General features: G+C 37.8%; 1 protein-coding gene across 1 annotated transcript; it reads right to left on the reverse strand.

Moving 5' to 3' along the window:
• Positions 1 to 8,393: 8,393 nt before the first annotated feature.
• wbp1 (WW domain binding protein 1) lies at positions 8,394 to 24,173 on the reverse strand. Its single transcript, XM_015384876.1, has 6 exons — positions 23,873 to 24,173; positions 13,956 to 14,000; positions 13,639 to 13,677; positions 11,714 to 11,927; positions 10,382 to 10,543; positions 8,394 to 9,376 (listed from the first exon to the last, which is right to left on the reverse strand). The coding sequence occupies exons 1-6, from the start codon at positions 23,921 to 23,923 to the stop codon at positions 8,394 to 8,396; spliced, it is 1,494 nt and encodes a 497-aa protein (XP_015240362.1). The 5' UTR covers positions 23,924 to 24,173.
• Between the last annotated feature and the right edge of the window lie 1,524 nt (positions 24,174 to 25,697).

The raw sequence follows: 25,697 nt of genomic DNA on the forward strand, positions 1-25,697 counted from the left end.
GTGTACTTTTGACACCACTGGTTAAAAAGGGAATGGTAAACTAGCGTCACAAGTGGCTCTTAGTAAGAACAAAACAGTTTTTATGTCAAAAAGGACAGTAGAGAACACTTACATTAGATAGGATAAAAGCTGAGCCCATCACTATTTCTAAGAGATAAACAGGACTAAGAAATGAACAGAGAAGCAATGAAGAGAAATGATATGATGAGAAAAAGCAGAGAGAACATAAAGTTACATTGAATTAACAAATAATACAGAATTGGGGAGTAGTAGAATAAAGCAGAATGATGGAAAGAGGTCTCTATGTCCTCCAACAGTCTAAGCCTATGGCAGCATAACTATAGAGATAGATCAAGATAACTTGAGCCATTTTAACTATAAGCTTTGTCAAAAAATGTATTGTTAGGCTAGACTTAAAATGTTTTAAGTCTTAAAAGTAGACAGGGTGTCTGCCTCATGGACTAAAACTGGTAGCTGGTTCCACATGAGAGAAGCCTGATAGCTAAACGATCTGCCTCCCATTCTACTTTTAGAAATTCTAGGAACCACTAGTAAACCTGCAGATTGAAAGCAAAGTGCTCTGTTAGGAACATAAGGAACAATCATATCTCTGATATAAGATGCAGCTTGACCATTAAAGGCTTTATATGTGAGAAGGAGGATTTTAAATTATATTCTATATTTAACAGGAAGCCAATGAAGACAAGCTTGGATAGGATGAAATATTTCATTTTAATAATGATCAAGACTTTTTAACTGGAGTTTGTGGACTTCCCAATATTAATGAATTACAATAGTCCAGCCCTGAAATGACAAATGCATGGACTAGTTTCTCAGCATCACCCCTGGTCAAGATGTTTTTAAAAATGTTTAATATCCTAGAAATGAAAGGAAATTCTAGAAACCAATTTAACACATAATTTAAATACAGGTCCTGATCAAACATAAACATTGTTTTTTTAATTATTATCTGAGACCAATTTGATACCATCCAGATCAGCTTTTAGAATGGTCCCCGTTTTGATTTTTTGAGTTTTCGAGAACTCACTTGAGGTACAATTATCTCACAATAGTCTCTCCAACTTTCCACCCATCATATAAGGATACCCCCAAAACAACCAGGCCCTAAAGGCGTCGTTCGTCAGTCTCAAAGCTCTATGAAAACTGGTGTTCATCAGCTGATCCTCTGATGGTCACATTGACAGGCATTAATAACATTCAGACCACAGCTAGTTCAAGCTGCATCAGCAGTGTGATCTAATCATGGTCTATTCCAATTCAGTGCCCCCCAACCTCCCTTGGAACATGAGAGACATTGCCTAGGCGTTGTGAATTGAATATAATTCAGACATGTTCTTCGGCCAGACGTTTCCCAGCACACCTACACCACCTGTTTGGGTTTACCAGGAGCGGCTGGTAGCCTCCACAGGCAACCAGATACAACTCACTATTAGGTGGTGATCTGTTGACACCTATGACCCTCTGTCATCCAACAGATAGTTCCACTGGTTTTTTTTTTTAGGCCCAAAGTGTCTTGGTAGCAGTTACACATATGAACCACTTTGTGCTCAAAGTGAACGTGGTGTTTGACCATCGCTGCGCAGAAGTACTTAACAAAACAATGCTTGGATTCAGAGAGTCCAAGAAGGTCAGGTAATCTGAACTGCTGTTTGTTAGGCCCACATTAACGAAGACAACAATCAGAACTTTCTCTATTGGAACCTAAAGACACTAACAGAGAAAATTTGAAAATCAACAAACTCCGTCTTTGCTTGTGAATAAAAGAATATATATATATATATATATATATATATATATATATATATATATATATATATATATATATATATATATATATATATATATATATATAATATAATATATAATATATATATTTACATACACAATTAGAATGTCATACCTTTATAGGATAGTAAAGACATCCAAACTCTGCCAGGATGGCTGTTGGGGATTTTTGCGAATCTCTCAACAGGGTAATCGCCCAACAACACATGTCTGTCCCACTGTCTACTGCATCTCATACCAACTTACAGGAAGAAAAAAAACATCTAAGCTTGTGGTTTGGACTTTATGGACTAGATTGCTAAAAGAAAGAAAAACATCAATGTCATCTGTTAGTTGTACTCTGATTTCTCTGTTGGATATTTGCACGTCAAGCACAATGGTGATGATTTGATACCTAGGAAATCTATTTCATTTATTTTGTGAGAACACAAAAAGAGAAATCACAATAGATGGGCTTGTCAAATCTATGCTGTATTTTATTCATAAATGAAATAATTATCAATAAATTTAAAAAATACAGTTTTAGGTTAGACCTAGAGGATTTTTACGCTGGTTGTTTTTGTCAAACATAGCGGGTCAGAGCTGTAATATGTCATGTTAGGATGACTGACACAAATACCTGCAAGTCAAACTGCCCCACAGAGTTTTGATGATAAAAAATGTGAAGAGCTTTTAGAGTGATTGCTTCATCTGAAGAGGCTCAGTGACAGATCCACCAGTGGGAGATTTACGTTACAGCACCTCTCTTGCTGTTTACAGAACATGTGCACAGAGCAGTGCTGTGTTAATAAAAAGCAAAGACATATGAATGGTACCATATTTATTCAGTGAAAAAAAGGCTTTTTTGATCAAAGCACAAGTATTAAATGGGATCCAATTGACAGTGAAAAAACAGCAAATGGACAAAAAAAGGAAACACTTAAAACTTATTTTCAACAAGCGACAATTTCCATTAAGATTAAAAAATTATATATTTGTATACACAAAACTGAGTATCTTACTTAACAGACTTCAAGACAAATAGCATTAATACTCACAGTAAGCGACAATTTTAACAACACAGCCTCACAAAAACTTTCTCACACATGTGAGCAACACTCTGAAGAGCTGCAGGTAGAGTTCCACAAGGATGCCCTTTAAGTACACCACCACATGTAGTAATAATATTAATCTGAAGTACTACACAAACAGCCACATTTACATACTGTTATATATCCTGCTGTGAACTATTAGTCATCATAAAATGACCTTCGTCAGCAGGGTTTGATGTTTCGGTGTGAAGTAGTACAGCTGTAACAATCTGAGCCTAAAAGCAGAAGATGAATGATGAAAGAGCAAATAGACTTTAACAGAGAAAGCTCAAGCAAGGTAACAGTCTAACATCAGGCCTTGGCTTACAGTTTGGGCTTTTGTGGCTGCTGGAAAGGCAGAAAGGATGTGAAGCCCCAGGTTGTTCTGCTTTAAATGCACATATGTGCCATTTTGTTCACAAATGATCAGATCCGTACAGAATCCTACCAGGGCTCTTCTTATCTCATCTGGTTTTATTATCTAGATAAAATAATAAAATATTTCTCTTAAATCCACATTAGTATTTAAACCATTTTTTTGTGCTTTTTTATTGCAGAACATTAAAATCCAAAAAGAAATTTCCAGATAAGTGGGGCAATACAAAACATGCTCTACATTGATACATTAGTGATTCTTCATCTTTTAGTTTCTTTAAAAGAAATATATAGACTAAAAGCAGCCCCACAACTTCTGGTTGACCCTGGTAAATATGTGTAGAAAAGCCTTCAAATAAATGGACCTTGTATTGCAGCGGATAGACATTTGAAAAAATAACGAAATTAACGTTCCAAATTTATTACCGTACATTTATTTATCACGTTAGAAATGTTTCAACATCATCAAATACTTATATTCATTATGAAATAAATGTAACTGAAGCATTTTTGGAATCTATTCTTTCATTTTTGATTAGCAATAAGATGTTTTTATTATTAATGTATAACTTCCTGTTCCTTTAAGGTACAAATAGTACAACCAACAAGAATGTTTGTATTAGCCACTCCTCAAAATGGGAAATACAGGAGATATCTAATTTAACAGGGGAACATTTTAGTTTGTTTAAGCCTGTAAATAACACATGAAACCTTTGGAAAGCTTTGCCATGCCAGAGTCTGGTTTCTGGGTAAATAAATCTGGACCCCATCCAGGATTCTGCAACAGATAAAACTGCACCCTGCAACAACAGCTGCTGATCTCAGGATTGTTTTATTCTTACATTGGAGTAGTTCAAGTGCACCAAAAGAAGGAATAGAGGATGGTATTTGAGTAAAAGAATAATGGGAGGATAAAAAGATGGGCTCAAACCTGAAGATGTAATGGTGTGAAAGTAGGTATTTATGGAATACTTAAGATTGACAGAAGTTGAAAACTTTGCCTCTTAGTCAACACAGGGTTGGAATAGTATTTTCCTAATGTTGATACATGCAAATAAGTGTGTAAAAGATGAAAACAAATCTAGTGACTGAATTTATCCACTGCTGATGTTGTGAAAGCAAAAGGTGCAAACAGAGGGTGAGAATTTTTATTCCTCCCCGGGTTGCCCATGTCACCACATAGTCTCCTCATAAACTATCATGTGTAAACATGCAGAGTTTCTAATCTGGAACCTTGTGCTTTGGTATGAAAAAAGATAGAGATGTGGAGCGACGCTCACGGCCACTATATTGGCATTATCTGCCAGATAAGTTTATTTTAAGGCTTTTTACACAACTTAAGCAGCTTTATAAAATAAGGAGACCCTATATTTCACTGCAGATAAAGACTTTTGTTCAATCGTGAACTTAAATCAGTGAATTGAAGATATTAAAATAGGGGTTTAACTTAAATCTCCTAATTTCACTTTGCATTTGGAAGGAATCCTAATGCAAAGGACAAGCATCTCCCCCCTGCAGGGCTTCCACATCTTTCATAAAGAGGTAAATGTTTTATAACAGTTTATGTCTTACCGATCGGAGCGGAATAGAAAAAGGAAAAAGTGCAAACACTATTGCTAAATACAGGTTTTCTTTCTAAGTCTCACATGTAGTTTTTCACAAAGATAGAATACGTTCAGCACTGTCAAAAAACATTGGCCAAAGTAAAACTAATCACAGTTTAAAGAAAACATGTAGAAACTACAGAATGGCTCATAGTGTGTCTGTATTTCTCTACAGGCACAAAATACTTGATCAACAAAGACCGTATTAATTCTGATGAACAGTCACTCACCACGCACTGTACATGGCTTGGAATAGAGAAATATCAGAGGATTAACTTCAACAAAACCACCTCATCAAGAAGCTTCACATGAAAAAAATACAATTATAACAGACAATCAAGTCCGCTCTTGACAAAGACACCCTCAAATAGGCCTTTAGTTGTGGACAGGAAACACGCTTGTTCCATATGAAGAACAATCACAGAGAAAGTTGACTTAAGACAATTGCTTATCTCCAACATAATTTTTCTGTACGTTAAAACCAGGCAAGTTCATTTGGCTGCTATTCATGTGTGGAGATAAATCAGGGTCATATTTGTATAAAAATGCATTGAAAAGCAATAAAGGGAAGTTATATTAGGAGCTGAATGGGAATTTCATATCTTGAATGTCAGAATATAAAAAAATGTATTTGGTAAAAATTATATTTCAGTTTTTAGGTAATTTATTTTATCTTTTATCTATTTCATGATTTTCAATATTTCCCTCCGTTCCTGGTTATTACCTGCACTGTAGGATATATTAATGCATTAAGTGTATTGGCTCTATACACATTATAACTGTGTGTATGACTATATAAAGTCAGAAATAATGTGCATTTGTTAAAACAAATGCACCTTCATTTGAAATTGACATTAAAACAAAAATCAAATTAAGGAAAGCAAGGGTGGTGTAGAATTTTTTTTCTTGTATTAAATATTTGAACAATTTCCTAAATTAGCCTTCGTTAAAAAAATAATTTTCTGTTGATATAAACAAAGTACTTCTGAAATTAATTAAACAAACTAAGTTGTTACTTGGACTCTATTCCTTAAAATGCACATGCTCACCTGTTTTAGTTCACTTTACGAAAACCAAAACACTTGAGCAGAAATCTGAATTTGGTGTGATTTTCTTCTCATATTAAAAAAAAAGAATAAAAAAATCTTCAAAGATAAGATTTCTTTTCTCCATGTTCTGTCTCCTTCAGCTAAGCGTAATCCACTCTTCATGCAGTGAGATTACTGCACAAGCATGGAAACTTCAAACCTTTGTAACCTTCAAATCTTTATCAAACACATCAACATTTTCTGTTTATTTGATATTTATTGCTAATCAGTTTATTTCTTGTTTTTGCGTTTAAAAAAAAATGGGACAATTTTGAGGGATAGAGAATAAACAGCATATCTCAGAACAACAAGAATTCACAAAATAAGGTCTACAAATATAAATTAGGACAGATTTATAGTGAATTGGAGTGAATTATTTTTTGAAGTAATCCCCAAAAAAATATCTTAACAGATTTTGTTTTACTTGTTTGTTCGAAAGAAAGAAATAGAAATGAAAATTCTTCCCTACATTGAAATAAAATGGTCTTGATTTAAATGCATGCACATGTTGCTTGTTTCATCCATTACTGTTTTATGTGCCAACCTTTACCTTAGCTTCTCATCCTTCATAGTTTTATTTTTTTCAGTTTAAAATCAAAAATTTAAATCCTTTTTCATTTCTGTTTTAAATAGACAAACCTGATAGCTGTTTTTCTGCTCCATACCAATGTGCCAAGCAACAGGTAAGCAAAGGAGAAAATGCTTTATAGATAGGAAACATGCATCAAGTTCACCTCAGTATTTTCTTACATCAATTCAATGAGGCAAAGGCCTGAAAATTAAAAACCTCATCTCATAAACTCCCGCCTTTATTATTACAAAAACATGGAAATACATGGAAGCTGTCCATTTATTTTTAAAGCTCCCAGCTGTCTGACTGCATTGTCCTGCCGCAGTTTTCCCTGCAGCTTACTGTACTTTGTTTTTTAGTATGCATAACTCTTCTACATTCATCATCAGTTGTCAAAATGTGATTTTATAGTAATATAAAAACTCAACAGTCATTTCATGGAGGAACAGTTAACTGGAAACACGCTAAGACACTTTTAGTTCAAAGTTAAACACTTTGTAATTACAGTATGAACACCTAACAGTCTGAAACAACGAAGTGGGGACACTATAAAGGAAGGAAAGCTTTAAAAACACAGCTGTGTTCTGGCTTTTTGTACAAGCATTGGGATGCAGGCTGGTAAAAATGTACATCTTCAGCATTCCCGTGTTCAATGTTCATTATTCCAAGTTTGCAGAAAGAAAGTTAGGACTACATTATGCTATCCAGTTTAGTTTCAGAGCTGCACCTCTAAAAATAGAAATGCCTATGACTCACCGAGGAGTGAACTTTCATATTCTTCTGCAGAAAATTTTCACCGGTACACAGGCTTGTTGGTGTGCTTTGCACTTTAATGCATGGTGAGAACAGTGGTATGTAAGGCAGTGGATCCTTATCTTTTTGCTGGATTACATAAAAAAAAAAGTTAACAGTTGCTGAATTCTCCAAATGAAATGGATTTTAGCTTTCTCCGATTCCACACACAGATGTAAGTAAAAAAAATAAAAATTAAAGCTGTGCTGATCAGACTTTTACAAGCTGATACTGGTATAAATCTGCCTTTAGCGTTTGCTGATTTAGATTTTGGCTTATTCTGGTTTTTCAGGATCAGTAAAGGTTGATGACACAGTGAAGGAAAAATAAAAGAATTTCTTTGGTTGAGGTAGAATCCTTAAATACAACAGAAAATAAAGAACTACAATGTTATCCCCTTATATGATTCAAGGCAATCTCATAACAGTCGGGTAACGTATTTACAAAACCCTAAAAGCTAGAACTTTTTAGTTTTGATGAATTAAACTTATGGAGGAAAGAAAAGTAATTCTTTATTTGACTTTTCGATCATCAATTGAAGCCAGTCAAGTAAAAACTAACTTATTTGTGCATCTCTAAAAGTCTCCTGTCAAAATCATTTTTAAGTTTTTTTCAAATAAATTGCCCTCCCAGTTTCCTTTAGAGTTTCTGAAGCCCACCAGAACTAGATGCATGAATTAAGTATATAGATTTTTTTTGTATTACAGCGCCCTTTTGAGAGCAAAGCTGGATCAGAACTAAACATAAATGAGGAGAGAAGGATTACAGACATAGTTTGCATGCAATCCATGCTGGGTAACTGCAAAGACTGAGCTACTGCTATACTATTTTCAGCAAAGAAAAGACAGAAGCAAGATATCTTGTCATTAACCCAGGCATTAATCATTTCGATGTTTGGTTTCTCTGGTTGTTAGTTCTTCCAGAAAGAGTGATCGAAAAGCTCCATCTAACCTAAGACAGTATAATCTGCAAGACTTTCCTTTAGTGATCTACCCTCTCTTTACATATTAGTGCTGATCTATAGGAATGCTGTAAAGCATTACCTTCTAATTAATGCTTATTAAACCACCTCAGACCGGTTGTCTGGTTACGACGTCTCCAAAGTAATGACGGCCTCTCCCGCCTTGTAGATAACAGTGGAGGAGGAGGGAGCCTCGCTGCGTAGCACCTCACGGGGACCCAGCATGGATGGTTGGACATTGAGCTTTGATCCAAGAGAAACTCCAGCGCTTTCATCCCCGTTTCCTTTACCCACATTCCCTTTCTGGTGGTGCTCCTCCTCCCCTCTCCTCACATGACAGCGGCACACCTCGATGCCAGAGTCGCCTGTAAGCCGTCGGTGGCTAAAATGATCCTCATCGTCTTCTTCCTCCTCGTATTCTTCTCCGTCTGGTTTTTGCTCCACTTTAACATGATTATCTCCATTTGGTGAGTGCAGATCCTGTGCAGAACAGGAGGGTGTTACATCATGAGGTGCAGACTTCATTGCAGCTGCTGGGTCAGAGGGCAGGAGAAAGTGAACCTGACCAGGAGGAGCAGAGGATAACAGAACAAGGGGGGAGAGCGGGAGGCGGGCGGGATGTGAAGGTTGTGAATATAAAGGGAGGGAAAATGGAGGACAAGGAGATGAGGGTCTGTCACCACCAGCAGTCTGCACAGGTATGACATCAGGAGTGGCAGCAGGTATAACATCAGGGGGAACTTGTGACGGGGAAGACTCAACAACATAGTCACCCCCAGCTTCACTAGGGGTGGACATGTGGCTGCTGTTGTACGTCTCGTCGGTCACCTGGACAGAGAACGAGGTGCTGGATGGAGAGGTGAGGGAGCAGGACTCGCAGGAACAACTGGTGTAGTTGTCAGAGCTCTGAGAGGAGGTCAGCCCACTGGGACCGGGGCCCAGGTACGGAGGGCAGGGGTGCCGGTGGTGGTAATGATGGGGGTAAGAGGAGCTTGGCTCTGCAGTTGTCCCTCCCTGCAGGGCAAAGATGGAGCTATATGGAGGTGGAGGCGTCCCGGGGCAGGCAGCTACTTCCTCATAGGTGGGCAGCTTCAGAGAGGTCAGAAAACCTATGGCAAAAGAACAATAAACTCTTAAATTTTTTCATCCTGGAAAAAGCTTAATTCTGCCCTAAACCACCAGATATTGCCTCCAGGAGTCACACTTTTGTAGTTAATAATTAAAAATAACAGAAGTATCACTTGTTTTTACCTAAACAAGTCAACTTCCTGTGCTTTGCAAAAGTGCCCCTTAAATGATTCAAAGTTTTACCAGCAAAGCTAAAATGATTTTACGTAATGAAAAATACAAGTGAGGACATAAAATTAATATTTGATCCCAATATTTGGTGGGATTAATTGTAATAAAAAAAAAAAAAAAAGAAGAGACAAAATAATAGAATTTATGTCTTTGACTGGTGTGATGTGATTGCTACGCTACAGCAGTCAAAGCCCCACAAACACAAACACGGCTCTTAAAATCCATGCCTATTTTTAAAAGGACTTTTCTGGGACTCTGGTTACATGCAGAAGTGTGAAGTTATTATTACTAGGTTAAACAATTACATTTCTTTATCAGATGTTCTAATGTGATGCTATCGATGATAATCATGACAATGATTATGATAATTCATAAAATGTCCATCCCTACAAAGAAGTACCTAGTTGGGAAGCGGAAGAAAAATGGCCGATTTAGTTTAACTCTGAATATAATAAAGTATGTTTTGCTTTTGCATACAAGCACTCTGAGTCAAGCCTTACTTTTAGTTTCAATCACAGGTTCAAGTCCTTTAGAGATTGAAAAGTTTTCTCAAAATGAGTGACACTGGATAAAGATTTTCTAAAGATAAATTTAAAAGTGTCTGAAATAGTCATTCTAAGATGTTGCTATGCTTTGATCTTAACCATCCCTTCTAGCTCCGTCTGTATGTTCAACGCTGCCAGCACCATGTGCCTCACCTTCTCATCATTTTATTAATGTTGTAATGCTGAAATATCTTCTCTCCCGGATCAAACTAATCAAGAGTTAATCAAGTCAAACAAATCTCAACAGACTTTAGAAGTATTTCAACATACTGAGATCCAGCATTGAGGACGGAAAGTTAGAGGCTCCATTATAGGCAATCAGATTGATTTCCCTTTGCCTTTGCTGCTGCTGGATTCTCAGCTTGGCTCGGCGGTGACGGTAAGCACAGAAACAGCTGAAAAGGATCAGCACCGTCCACAGCAGCCAAAACCCTGTAAGGGAAGAAAAAGCTGTGAACAAACAATATTCGGCACATAGTTCAATGTGCTTTGGCATGCCATGCAAATAAATAAAACCCTTGAGGTTCGATACAGTCACATTGCTCTGCTAAAGTAATGTATAGCTTGATCTGATAGTTCCTTTACACCCCTCTGCATAAACCTGCTGCACTTTTGTGGGTAGAGGCTTTTTCAAGCAAGAATGGACTGTTTAAATTCACACTACAATTTGAATCATAGATGAGTCCTAACTTTGACTAGGCCATCCTAAAATCATTACTGTAAGCCATTTTGATGCAGTAAAATGTGTTTTAAATTGTTTATTTTTATTATTTTAAACAGCATGTTATAGGACCCTATTTCCAACCAAGATTCCCTTTCTCATTCCTTAGGATCTATTCAAAGAAGACACAGGGTATTTTACAGCTTTGGTAAATATAAGATGATGGTTTTTCTTCTTTTTAAACAGCAGTGGTTTTCCCCTTGAAACTATCCAGCGGAGGCTAGTTTTGCAGAGATTATTTCATACTGTTGAATCATGAGCACTAATCTGAGCAAGGGGAGGCCTGAAGTAATGTGTTACTTTAGGCTCTTTTGTGAATTCCTGGATGAGATGTTGATGTGCTTTTGGAGTATTTTTGTGGAATACTGGACTCAAAGGTTTTGTACTCTGACATATTTTCTTATGGTTGCTATGGAGTTCCAGAGCCTTTTTCAGGTTTTTTAGTAATGTATTAATTATATGTGTATGAAAAACTAAGGTTTCCATGTTATTTACTGATTTATCACAGTTCATTGTAACATAACAAGTGGGGTAGTGTTTTCTGCTGATAAATTATATTGAAAGCTGGTATTTATATTAATTCAACCTATCCTAGTCATATATTAAAAGTTAATCTGATTATCTGCAACATTCAGGGCTGACAAAACAAAAAATAAACAAGAACTCTGTACAGAGAACTTTTTTTTACACTTTAAATATATGACCTGATGAGCCTTATGAGGATTATTTAATAAAGCAGCAGTTCAGCTGAAACTTCATTATAGAAAAATAAAAAACAAATCACAAATAGATGTACATATGGAGCCCTGATCATGTGTTTCCATTCTATACTCTTTAAGCATTTAACTTTTTGAATTTAAAAGTAAAGCTGTTTAACTCACACCAGAGTTCATAATAATAGGTACAGCAGCCTGTTTCTCCACAGCAGTGTCCTGTTTCACACCGGTAGGCCGGGCTGTTGTTGGCTCCTGGACAGTATTTGGGACTGACCACAGGCTGCCTGCCTGAGCCGACGTGATGCTCCACCACCTGGTGGACAAAGACAGGTGGTGTAGCAGAGAGAACCTTTCCAAAGAAATCCACCGATCCTCCTTGCTGCACGAAAGTAAGACATGAGGTAAAAACACCTTAAAAACTGTTAAAAAGGGGATCTGAGAAAAGCAATGCCGATCTAAAAGTATGTTTAGAAAGGATAATTAATGAGAATATAGAAAATACAATTCACGGGAGCTATAAAATTAGTTAATTCTAGTCTGAACACGATCTATAAGAAAGAAGCGTTAATCTCACAGTGAGCTGATGGAGGTTAAAAAGCTTTAAACATTATTACATTTTTCTGATTTATGAGTCCCATGACACTCATATCCTCTACTATATAAAGCTATAACCCAGTCTAAATTTCTTCACGTTTACTACGATTTATGTGACTGATGAACAAAATTAGGAGGTGAAAGCAAAACATTTAGCAAAATATGTATCCTCTTATGTACATTTGCATTTTGTCCCCCTTTCTTTGATACATGTAAATAAATTTCACAACAGCTTAACAACTGCAAAATATGCCTTTAGCTGACAGAGGAACCCCCAAGATTGTCAAAAAACATATGTAAAGCATTTTGCATTTAAGATAAAACTTTTTCTACTATCTGCTCTTTCCAGAACTCCTCAAGTGAAACACATTTTTTTCACCTGGGTTGAATTAATAAGAAGTCTTCTTTAGAGAAACCTTTGACTATCTGATTATTAATCAAAAAAATTATCGACAGATCAATCGATTAGCAAAATGTTTAGTTGCAGCCCTAGAGCCCATTGGAGAAGCAACAGCATCACAAAGACCAAAGAACAGTGTAGATAATGAAAAAAAGGCTGAGATATTTAAATAGACGTAAAGTTATCTGAAAAATTATTCAGACGCTTTCAACAAAGCACTTTCCATTATTGTGGTTAATGAGAGCATTAATCAAACAGGTAGCCAAGTTACACAACTGCCGAGATCCACTCAACAAATCTGCCTTTTCATGAATAGTGCCAATAAGAAACAAATTACTGTAGGTTAAAAAAAAGCTATTTTTAAGTCTATTTGAAGTGTAAGGCAGGCTAAGTAGGGAATACAGTGGAAGAAGGTGGTCCAGTCAGAGGACAACAGAAAGTAAATGATTTGGTCTACAGGATGCAATGGTGGAAACCATGTATTACACATAATCCTAAATACTGAATCCAAGTGGGGATTCATGTTGGTGCAGCTGGGATACCTTTCTTCATTAGAGACACAGAAACTGTTTGGAGTTGATGGAAGTATAGGTGGTGCTTTAAACAGAGGATGTTACCCACACTTGGGTGAATGTTCACCCTCCAGCGGGACAACCCTAAACATACAACAAGAGTCCAGACCCAAATCCAATTTAGAAACGGTGGCAAACCTGACAGGCGATGTTCCCAGACTCTCTATATCCAATCAGTCTGAGCTGGAGCTGGTTTATAAAATAATCTCCATATATTTTAGATGCAAAAAGCTAATAACTGCATCAAAGCATGGTTCTTCTAAGTAGAATAGGGTGGATACAACACACTTTATGTTTTTTATTTGCACAAAACTAACACCATCTATCCTTTTCTTTAATGTCATCACAATTAACTTTTTTACAGTCAGTCATTCAAACCCTAACCAAATACATGCATGTTTCTTGGATGTAAAGGACAATTTTATTAACGCTGAAGAGGTACAAATACTTTTGCAAGGCACTGTATATTCCAACAGTTTAATGACAGTTATCAGTTCCAAATTAAAACTAAAGACAAGCCCCACCTCATCAACTGTGTTGCTGACTTTCTCCCTCAGAGGCACCTAGAATGAGAAATAAAATTGTAGCTGAATTAGGCAGCAACAGGTCACAGTGAAACCCTGGAATGAAGCAATAACAAATTGTGACGTTTTTTTGTTGTTGTTTTTTTGGTATAACAACGCAAAGGCATCTAAATCTGCTCTGCTAACAGTTACAGTACCACACTAGAATCAAAGGTGCTAACAAGCAGTAAGATTTGCTATAGAAACAGCTCAGAGATAGGCTCTTCTGACTTCGTTTTCCATATACTGATTCCGTGTTTAAAGGTTGGTCTCCTTACTGTTGAAGCTTCAGGTGAAACCAGCCCCTGCAGGGACATCGTCATCTGGTGAAAAACAGAGACACAATGATCAGGACAGAGAGAACAGCATGGCCATGATAAGATGTAGATGGCAAGACTAAGCAAACAATATGTGATTAGTCTAAGAGTGACACATTTTCCAGTCAGAGGCTGTCAACTGCTGTCTGCTTGCTTTTCAAGGTAATAAAAAGGCTTTCTTTTCTATGCAATGAGCAAAGTTGATAGAAATCAACATTTCTGAGACATTTTCACAAAATCCTCCCCTGTTCCTTTAAATCTTTATGAAATACACAACGTAGTAAAAGAAAGTTAGACAAACGTACCCAAAGGTGAAGGGAACAGATAAAAACATAGAGTGGTTTATACTATCAGATACCACAACTATTGCTGGTGAAGATTCTCAGTCATCCAGGTCATAGTGATTCCAAAAAAGTTAAAAAAAACAATTCACTGGACTTTGTTTCCAAGTTTAAAGACGTTTCGCTTCTCATCTAGGAAGCTTTTTCAATTAAAAATGTCAGAAATACCATTGAGTTTAAGGCTTTATAGAGTGGCCCAACAAAGCCTTGTTTTGGCTTAGAAAACATGCAAATGAAACGGACAAATGGGTCAACCCCTTAGGAATGGAGGTTGTTTGGCTTCTAACCTCTCCACAGATGCATACCCCAAGACGGAACAGCTACCCCATCGGGACAAGACTCTGCGGTACATCTACACCTTATGGAGAAGGGACATTCTTTTGTAGGACTAGAATGTTCACATTTTGGAAAAAGAAAATACTGGGTGGTTTGAGAGGGGCATGAAGGAAGCCATCTTTGTTAAGAAAGAAAAGCCAACCTTAAACAGAGGGGGTCGACTCAGATTTCAGCTTTCAAAAACCTATAATGCAGTGACAAGAGTTGATTCTTTCCCGCCATCATGGCAACCCCAACCCCTCTACAGGGGAATGGACAAGAGGGAAGACCTTTGTCAGGAATCCAGTTTGTGTGGTCTGTTTTTGTGTTTCCTTTCCTCCTCCACCAGGTGGTGCCCCGTCCTTTTTGGGGCTCCCTGCACACCTGCAGCTCATCGCCTCATTACCTGTGGAGTGCTCTTAAGCTGCTGACTGCCACTACCTAGACACCAGAGTGTTTGCCAATACTGGGTACTCTAGCCATGCTTAGTTTAGCAGAGTCTAACCTGAGTCTTTCTTTTGCCAATACAGGGCACTCTACCCATGCTTAGTTTAGCAGAGTCTAACCTGAGTCTTTGTTTTGCCAATACAGGGTACTCTAGCCAAGCTTAGTTTAGCAGAGTCTAACCTGAGTTTTTGTTTGGTAGTTTTTGGTACTTTAGCCAAGCTGAGTTTGCTGAATTAAACTGAGTTTTTTCGTCAACCTGAGTCTTAACTTTGTTTTTTTGTCTTTGCCTCTCGGCAGGAAGTCATCCTGCAAACTGGATTTGTTCGGACCTTCTCTCTCTTGAAGGATCAACTGAGCTTCTAATTGAGCTGGGGTTCCAAACAGGAAGTTTGGATCCACTTACCCCAAGAGGTCGTTTGAGCTTCACACCGAGAAAAGGTTTCATCTGCACCACAGCCCGTTCAAGTACCACAGGAATTCTGAGTGGCAGTCAGCTTCTCCATTCACCAAGGAACAGCAGCAGTCTGACTAACCCTGTCCGCCCAACACCAAACAAGAAAATCTCTGAAAAATTCCACACAGACTGGATTCCATAAAGGACACCTTTTTCTGGAGAAGCGAGTCTGCAACCTATTCCTCCAATTCAAGCCAAAGAGTCTAATTTCCCACTGAGCCTGAACTGAAGTGAACCGCAGTGTCTTCCCCTCACCTTCCAGTTACGGTTTCACAGAGTTCATAGCAGCACGGGATTCATCACATTATTCTATAAAAACCTGTTTAAACTTTTCCCTGGTCTCTGTTTGGTCTCCTGCATTTTGGGTCAGACCTTTAATTAAATCATGACAACCTTGCCTGTTCAGCCAGGCCAGCAATTCCCTTTAACAAGACCCCTTTCAGAAACGTATACAAGCCAAAACAAGGCTTATTTGGGCTACTCTACAAAGCCTCAAAGTCAAAACCATTGGCATTTTAAATTGACCATCTGACATTTTAAATTTAAAAAGCTTTCTAGATGGGAACCGAGATGTCTTCAAACTTGGAAAGAAAGTGCAATGGATTGTTTTTTTTTAACCCTTTTAGAATACCACAATTATAGTTTCATCAGGTGTTGGTATCGGTCTTAATTGGTTATCCATCCCTTCACTGATTTACGATCTTCCAGTTATCCACAGTGATTTTTGCTAATCAAATTTATTTTAAAGAGGCAAACTTGGTCAAAAGGAAACCAGACCATGCCAGACTTAAAAAAAAAACAAAAACAAATGCCCATTATCCCACAATGTTTGAAAATTACCTTAAACATTTCCTGTTTAAAGGCAGTTTGGAGCTTCCAAAAGGATTAAAGGCAGAAATTCACCTCTAACAACAGCTTTAATGAACATCAGGATGTGCAAAAGAACGAAAAAGTGCATCAAAGAAATATGGGTACAAAGTCAGACTAAAACTAAACAAATGTATATATAAAGTGATTACATAAAAAATTATGAATAGAGCTTTAGGGCATCTTATATACAGTAAAATGATCTTATGTACATTGATGTATGATCTGTTGCCAAACAGATACAGTATAATGAGGTTAATAGGTTTCTCTGCATTTCAAGAAATATTTGAATACCGATACGATTTAGTCACAACTTTGGAAGCTTATTTTAAATAACAGAACATTTAAAATACATATAATACCCTTCTATATGTATTCAAGGCAACACATAAGCACTTTCTTTTTAAAGTACATTATCAGATAGACAATTGAGGATCTGCACAAGCCCGGAATGGAAAGCCATTTTGTTCAGTAAGCAAATGGGTCCTGTTTCCCAGAGAGGAATTTCTTCTAATGCAAAATATTTGTATCAGCAATAGCAGACCTGGTAAAGATGCTGTCTGGAAATGGTAGACAGTCTTAAATTCCTGCCTTGAAATAAGTTTGCTAGTATCATGGGCTGAAAGGCCACTAAGCAAGGACGGAACCATTACTCCAAAAAGATTACAAAAAGACAGATTAGGGTCTGCGAATGAACCCAGAGACCTTCGTTTTGGAGATAGGCTTTATATTCTGATGAAACTAATATTGACGTGTTCGGCAGTAATGCTATTTTTTAGATTTGAAGGTGAAATGGCTTTTACAAACCTCTCAAACTGAACTGTGAAGCAAGGAAGTGGCAGTTTCTTGGTAGCGTTTTTTTTTTTTTTTTTTTTTAACTCAAGGAGCAAATTGTGTACTTTAAAGAAAAATGGTATCAGGAGAAAATATTTAAGATCTTAAGTGTCTCCCAAACAACCAATACAACTAATCATATTATCAGATTAGTTGAAACAGAATTTTGCAGAGGCCAGAGCAAAGTTCTGATTTCAGTCGGTCAAAATTTGTGAGCAGAAGTTCAAACCTAAAGCACCAGTTTTGCAGAAGGCATGAGTGCAAATGTGGAAAGCTTGACAAAAGGATATCCAAAACATTTGACCCAGATGATTCAACTTAAAACCCATTTCTTCAAAATATTAAGGAAATACATGTTATCATCTTAATTTGAAAAGAAATACAAATTCTGAAAAAAAAGTTTTCCTGCTCATCAATCCAGCAGCAAATATAAACACTTTGTGTAATCCTGAATGAGTAGGATAGCTGTGATTTGATTTAATGACAGACAGTGAGGGAAAAGGGAGATACGTCCTTTAATACACTGGATGAAAATATCAGTTTTCAATTGTATTTCCCAAGAAGGACTTCAAAGGGAGGCAACGTAGAGGCTTCCTGATCAGAAGTAACTGATCCAGCTCCGTGGACTCTCTTCCATAAAGAGTAGAGGCTCTATCCCAAGCTCTCTGGTTTCCAGATCTCTAGGGCCAAGCCTAGTCATTCCACAGAGCAAGCTAATTTCAGCTGATTTTCCTTCATAACTTTTTACCATACCCATGATCTATGTTGTACCCGCAGAAGATGACTTGAACATAGATGTAAAGGTAAAAAGACAGTTTTGTTTTCTCTTTGAAAACAAAAATGCAGCTCAAATTGTCAAACCATCTTCTGCTCAATTCAGTTCAGTTTATTTATTAAGCACCAATTCACAACACATGTCATCTCAAGGCATTCACAGAGACAATTCTACCACATTGTACAGTCAGATTGGTTCAAAGTTTTCCATCTAAGGGAAACCAGTTGATTGCATCGACTCATTGACTCGACTGCAATCCCTCACACCAAGCAAGAGAATGAAAGAGAGCCATTACAGTTAGTCACAGAGAAACAGGACTACGGTACACTGAAAAACAGGCCATGCTCCAAAATCTACGAGCAAATGTGTTATGGCAGGAGCACAGCTGATAGTTCTCTCCAGGATGGCCTCACAGCCAAACAGAAACAGACCAGTAGAAGCTATTTTGATGATAAAAAGAGAAGAACGTGTAAAGTTAGGTGATGAACAAATACTGCAGAATGGGAGAATAGATAGAAGGAAGCAGAATGATGAAAAGGGGTTCCTGTGTCCTCCAGCAGTCTAAGCCTATAGCAGCATAACTATAGAGATAGCTCAGGATAACCTGAGCCCATCTAACTGTAAGCCTTATCAAAAAGGGAAAGTTTCTGTTCTATCTGGAACTTCCTTGTTAAGCTAAAGGAAAATGTACATCAGGGGTCACCAACCTTTTGGGCTACTTCATGAGTACCGAGTCATAGGAAGGGCTACCAATACTGACCTATGAACTGGAGGGATCAGCGTTCACCTAAACTTCATACATATTCATATTTTTATTTTTTTTTTTAACTTCAGATTTTCTTTATCCTATTGTCAATTTGAAAGATCTATAAATACTTACAAAAGAAGAGCAACAGAATAAAATACAATTTTTGTCTAAGCCCACTGGTGACTTGCTCAGAAGATGCTGTTGCTACCCCATGTGGACCCTGAGGGCCCTGGGTGCCCATGGGCACCACATTGGTGACCCCTAATGAACATTTTAAATGTTTAGCAGAATTTCTTTTTTTTTTTTTGTTCAGCTAATTAAAAATGCATTCTTGCAGCGAAGGAGTAGGATTAAGTAAGTGCCAAACACTCAAATGATGACCAGAATCAAATTATTTTAACATTGTACATACAGCCACATCAACAGCTTCAGTTAAACCAATGAAATGGCACAAGGCTTGCTGCTGCACACTGACTGCAGGCATGTTAACAAGTCATGCTTGGTTAGCAGTGAATACAGCCGGTGGTCATGCAGATGCAGCACTGAATACTGACAAAAAATATATTGCTTTGAAAGCCTTTACTGACCGATAGGATGCCAAAAGTGTGCATCGCCACAAATATTCAGTGGATGTTTAATAAATCCACATCCATGTTTAATGTGACATCGACTGAAGAACTGCATAAAAACGGTGGAAAAGTTACTGAGAGCATACCTGCAATAATAGGCAGAGAAAAAACCCTGCAGCCTGATAAAAGGAAGGTTTAATGGACACCGGCCCCAAAAAGCTGGACCTTCCCAGACCTGAACCAATTCATCTCTCACTTCAGCAGAGGATGCACAGAGACAGAACAGATGAGGAGGAGCTTTGATAGTTGACCAGACAGCAGGTCAGATCCGCCACTGAAGATAATCAAAGATGGAAAAGTCTGCTGGATCCTCAAAGAATGTTCTTGCTTTACTCTGTGATCAGTTGATTACTCTTTATTCCTACAGATTAAGCCTCACACTCATTAAAACATCTCTTCCTGGGCTATGCTGCATACAGAGCAAATTGTAAACAGAGGTTGTTATGACTATCTGCTTTCCAAACTGTTAATCCTCATAAATTGCATCATAAACTGAATAACCAGGGCAGTTCAGTGTAAAGGTAGATTCCAGATTTCCTCCGAAATAGAAAACAATCTGGGTGGTTTAGTAGCACATCTCATCACAGGGATGCCAAATTGGTCTAATCTGGTTACTGTTGACCACCATAATGGACATCTACTTTTCAGGTTGGGTGGCGGTTTGAAGAGGACAAAAATGCAGCCTGGAGCTGAGGTGGTTTCTTGAAAGATTTAATTAACCAAAAAGAGCAACAGAAGCAAAAATCCAAAAACATAAATCCACAAAATACTGAAAACCAGGAATACTCAAAACAAGGGCAAAGAAATGACAAAAAACAGCAAACAGTGACTGAGCAGGAGGTGCATATATGGGAGAGAGAAACAAAGACCAGGCTAATCAGCAGATTGGGAGCAGGTGTGAACAGAGGAGTCTAGAAGGGAGCTAGGAAAAAGGAGACTGACACAAGAAGGCAACAGAGGATAAAGAAGAAATATCTAAGAACTCAAATACAATCCAAAATAACTAGAATAACACAAAATGGAAATAAAACCAATGAAAACTCAAAGATAAAACTTAAACAGAACCAAAACCATGACACTACTCCTGCAGACCTCTGAAGATAGCCAGAGCTGTTAATCCTCCACTGTCAAATTAGGGCTGTTTAATCATTTTGCATCGTGTGGAACAGTACTATACATTAAGAAATAGTAAAATCTGTGGAAAAAGATACATATGATCAAAATCCAGAATGAATAATACTGCTCTATTATAGCAGTTTTAAAAAAAACCGCTAAGCCAACCCAGGAAATACTTTTGTCATTTAGAGTTCCTGTGGTAAGGCCACCACGTGGCATTAAAGCAAGCATGAGAGGGACGGGGAGTCACTCAGACCACCAAAAAACCTCAAATGATCTGCAGTACAGTTCCCCTCAAAGCACTCAAAAAAAGCAAACAAAAAGAAAAATCCAAACTGAATGAGGGACCTGTGTTAAAGAAATGCTTTAAAGTTACCAATTGGTCATCAATACCTCACCTCTCGCCACCTCTTTCTTCACTCTTACAGTTTAAGCAAAATAGAAAATGATCTTATCATTTCAAAACCAAAATAAATCATTAATTATATTAACTTTTTTGGAAAGCAAAAAAAAGAAAAAAACTATTTTCTAATAAGCTGAAATGGGTTCATTTAACAAGAACCTGCCAGTTGTGATTTTCAAGATTAATTTCAACAGAAAGGCTTATTGAAATAATACAGGCAAAGCCACAAATGATGTCCCAGTATAAAGAATAATTTAAATAAACTAACAGAGAGGCTATGCTTGTTGATCAGGGAACGGACAGTATTCTGCAGTGGTTCCTAGAATTTCTAAAAGTAGAATGGGAGGCAGATCTTTTAGTTATCAGGCTCCTCTCCTGTGGAACCAACTACCAGTTTTAGTCCGTGAGGCAGACACCCTGTCTACTTTTAAGGCTAGGCTTAAAACTTTCCTTTTTGATAAGGCTTATAGTTAGAGTGGCTGAAGTTATCCTGATCTATCTCTATAGTTATTCTGCTATAGGCTTAGACTGCTGGAGGACATAGGGACCCCCGTTTCATCATTCTGCTTCATTCTATCTCTATTCTCCCACTCTGCAGAAAATGTTAGTTCAATCTCTAACCTTATGCTCTCTCTGCTTTTTCTCATAGTAGCTTTGCCTCGTCTGTGACACCATCCTGGAGAGAAATATCAGCTGTAATGCTGCCATCAAAACCCTTGTTTAAGATGTTGGAGATCGGCCTGTTTTCCAGTGTAGTCCTGTTTCTCTGACTGTGACTGGCTGGATGTGCCCTCTTCATCCTCTGACATGGGGGCTGGGTCGGAGCTCGTCTGCCTGGCTGTGTGTTTCCTGGACAGGGCCGCCTTTTACAGCTGCTTTTTGTATCTCTGCTTCTGTCTCCTTACAGTTGGACTCAGCAGATGGCCGCTCACACTGATACTGGTTCTGCTGGAGGTTTCTTCCTGTTAGAAGGCAGTTTTTCCTCTCCACTGTCACTACAAGCATGCTTAGTGTGAGGGATTGCATTTAAGTCAATGAGTCAATGCAATCAACTGGTTTTCCTTTGATAGAAAACTTTGAATCAATTTGACTGTATGATCTGGTGAACTGCAACGTGCCTTGAGATGTTGGCGCTATATAAACAAGCTGAATTGAATTGCAGTCATACTGTCAATAAATCTTCTATAACTCCAACAATGTCAAATAAAATCAAATACCACATTCAGACATAACGAAGCACTGCAAGGCCTAACAGGCCATCAACATTAATGGAGAAAAATTCCCCACAGAGAGACCCACTGATGTTTCAGCAGCAGAATGATACACCAAATCCTGCACACATGACAGACAGGTGCTGGAGAGGAAACACAGGTAGAGGAACGTCCTGTTTATTGCAACACAATGAGAAAACTTCAACCTCAAACAGGAAAACTGGGACGAAATAAAACCTCAAACATGTTTTTGTGACCCATCGTAAACGTTAACATGGCCTGGTTACATTTTATATATATATATATATATATATATATATATATAGCCTTTATTTACATAATACTTTTTTAAGACTCTTGTGGCCTGAAATTAACCAGCTTATATATCATGTGTTACGTTACAGTGGGTTGAACCACCAACAACCGTAGATTTTAACATAAAAAACTACTAATCAATTTGGTAACTGTTTACTCTTTGCTTTGAACAAGTCTGTTTAATAGAAACTATATATCAATAGGAGGGATGAGGGATTTAGAAAACAATTTCTATAGTGAAAATAGTGGGGGGTTTTTTACATCTAGTTTACATTTAGTTACTTTAACATAACTTTTATGTCCTGTCTTGCTATAACATAAAACCATTGTGTTACAGCAACTAGATATAATTAAGCACATTCAAAAGGTGCATGATTTATTTTCTTTAGTGAAAATTAATTTTTCTTTTATGTCCCTTTTTGCGGCCTTGAAAGAAAAAATAATAATCTTATGTCATATAAAGCTAACCCAATCATTTTTTTCCTTTTTTTTGTGGATTTATAGACATGCTGATGAGAATTTCTACAAATGTAATCTGCTTGATCAAGTTTTACCACACTAAGTATTTACATTGTGTTTGCCTGCAAGATCAGGGGCGGAGCTAGATGGAGGGCCATGGCCACCCCTACCATTTTTTTCTCTCAAGTAGACTATTCAAAACATTTAAATTTTATATATATTAACAATTACTTGACAACAAAAACACTGTGGTTAATTATGCACAACAATTTACTAACATTAGAGATGATTAGTACAGAATTCTTGCTCTTTCGGAACTAGATTTTGTTTTATATGCTGTAAAGAGAAAATTATGTGTCTCTGCAAGTCATCTAAAGGTCTTCATTGAAATCATAGATACTTTAAATAACTATTTGAATAAAATGCTATTAAATTATCAATTTATGTAGATATTAGTACTTGTAAATATCAATTTAATGTAGAATATTATTGATAAAAGTAGGTAAGTAGTGACAATGGAAAAGGTGTTCGCTCCAGAACTCAAACCTCAAAGAATTTTATCCACTATACCTTTTATCTAGACGGATTTTTAAATATATGCATCCATTGTTAGCAAAGGCTGTAGGAAACTATAGTTAGTATTTATTTAGAAATGTAAGTTGTGCTTGTTCCTGTTGGAACAGTGTAGATTGACCCTGAGGTTCTGGTTCTTGGTTATTTCCTGGCCACCCTTACAAAAAAAAAAATCTGGCTACGCCTCTGTGCAAGATTAAAATAAGATGACTGACTTTAATGAACACAATTACCTAATTGTATCTGATTTTAATGCCCTTGAGCCACGCATAATGTTAAAGAGTTGGTAACAATCAGAATGTAGAAGAGCCAGGTAAAGGCCAGCATGTTGCTGTGCAGAGTCACTCCAGCCCAGCTGTTGACAGCAGCAAAAACCTGCGCAGTGTTTTACCTCATTAGCCTGCAGCCCAAGGCAGAAAGTCAGAGTCTTTTCTGGATCCATGAAGACAGCCAGGCTCCACAGGATGCACAGGTTACGCACTGAAGGCTCGATTACCGCTGTCCCACTCCACAGACGCGGCGCCGTCCCCGTCCGCCATTCCTCTGCCCCCCTTGTCTCTGGCGCGCGCGCATCAGCGCCTCTTATCACAGAATCCGCTGAAAGCTGCGTCAAATCTCACTGTGCATGAAGGACGCGTCTTCTAGTGCTGCGGGGACGCATTTATGTTTCGGTCTGAGTTTGCAGCTGGGAGAGACAGAGCCGTGCATGATGTCATGCTTCTCAGCCACCTGCTCCGGAGAGGTGCGGCTTTGATTGGCCGGAGCTCCCAGCAACAGCCGCGCGGAGGCTGCTTAGCGGGGCTGAAGGGCTCCGATCACACCGCTTCCAAGACTTCCTGGAGGATTTAGAGTTTAACATAACATAAACCTCATCTGTGTGAAAAACATTGTCCAAATATGCTTTGCCTCGCGTTAATTAAACCCTTATTATTTGTGACAACACGTTATTCAAATTAAAATAATTAGAATTTTATAAAGAGGGATTTTGAAAAGCATGAATTTATATTTGTCGAAGATGATTTCATATTCACTTTTACTGTTTTATTTAAATGCATCAGCAGTGTAACAGGTGTTTATCACAAACTCACTCATCCTTGGTCATAATGCGCACTTACTGGGCTAAATCAACCAATCCTGAGACCATGGGAGCTTTTTAGGGATTTCCACTTTTCTGTCAGGTTTTCTTCCAAAACTTTTGCCACATATTTTTCTCCATCCACCTACCAACTAGCTCAGATTGCTTCCCTATCCCTGTCTAAGAAAAAAGTCTCCTGCTGCCACACCAGATTATAATGTCCACCTGGAATCTTGTAGGTAGCTACTGTAGACTTGAAGCTGTAATTTAACCTCACCTGACCAGATCCTATTTGTTTTATCCTCCTTGGTTGTGTTTCCCAAATGGATTTTTTCCATTTTAAAGCAAGTTCTTATTGATTTCTTTCAAGAAAGAAGACTTCTTTTTTTCAAAACACCCCCCCCCCCCCTCACTGAGGGTTAAATGAACTGATTGTTTAGATCAGGGGTCACCAGGGGGCCCTCAAGGACCACATGGGGTGCTCTCAGCAACTTCTGAAAACAGAACAACTCACTTATGGGTTAGAGCAGGGGTCTTCAACACTTTCCAGGCCAAGGATGCCCAGACTGAGGGCAAGATGGAGCGGGGGGGCCCTAATTATATATATTGTATGAATTTCTGTTATATCAAGCTGATCCTATAGTCACTCTATTACAGATACAGTCATGTAAAGAAAGTAATTTCGCCCTGGGATTATTAAAGTATTTCTGATTCGGATTTTTCATTGATGGGACAGGTGTTGTGAATGAAATGGTGTCCAGCTTGAAAGAGCTCCTGTGTGTCGCTGGATGTGTGCATTGATGACTGAAAGACATCTTCTGCCTCCAGTTATCTGTTTACTGCAGTGATTGGAATTCAGCTTAATGTGTATTTAAAGACATTTTAATTACTGGAAAAAATTTATTTTTTAAAGTCTTCTCAACAAAAACTTTCATGACTGCCAGGCAGTACCTCCATATACCTCCAAGGGGTCGCGGACCCCCTGTTGAAGACATCCAGGTTAGAGATTTTATTTTATTCTATTTTAATCATTTATAGAGCATTTCATCATATTAATCATATAGAGCATTTAAGCATTTATAGGGATTTCAAAAGGAAATTCAGGTGAATACTGACTACTCCAGTTCATAGGTCAGTATTG

The sequence above is a fragment of the Cyprinodon variegatus genome, unplaced genomic scaffold, assembly GCF_000732505.1.
Source record: "Cyprinodon variegatus isolate N-32 unplaced genomic scaffold, C_variegatus-1.0 Scaffold326, whole genome shotgun sequence".
NCBI classification, from domain to species: domain Eukaryota; kingdom Metazoa; phylum Chordata; class Actinopteri; order Cyprinodontiformes; family Cyprinodontidae; genus Cyprinodon; species Cyprinodon variegatus.

Coding starts and splice junctions, on each gene's coding strand:
- wbp1 (XM_015384876.1), bottom strand. CDS start 23,923: ATGGATCCAGAAAAGACTCTGACTTTCTGCCTTGGGCTGCAGGCTAAT. Junction 14,001..23,872: donor TTGGGCTGCAGGCTAATGAG/GTAAAACACTGC, acceptor GTTTTTCACCAG/ATGACGATGTCCCTGCAGGG. Junction 10,544..11,713: donor CTATTATTATGAACTCTGGT/GTGAGTTAAACA, acceptor CTTCCCTTACAG/GGTTTTGGCTGCTGTGGACG.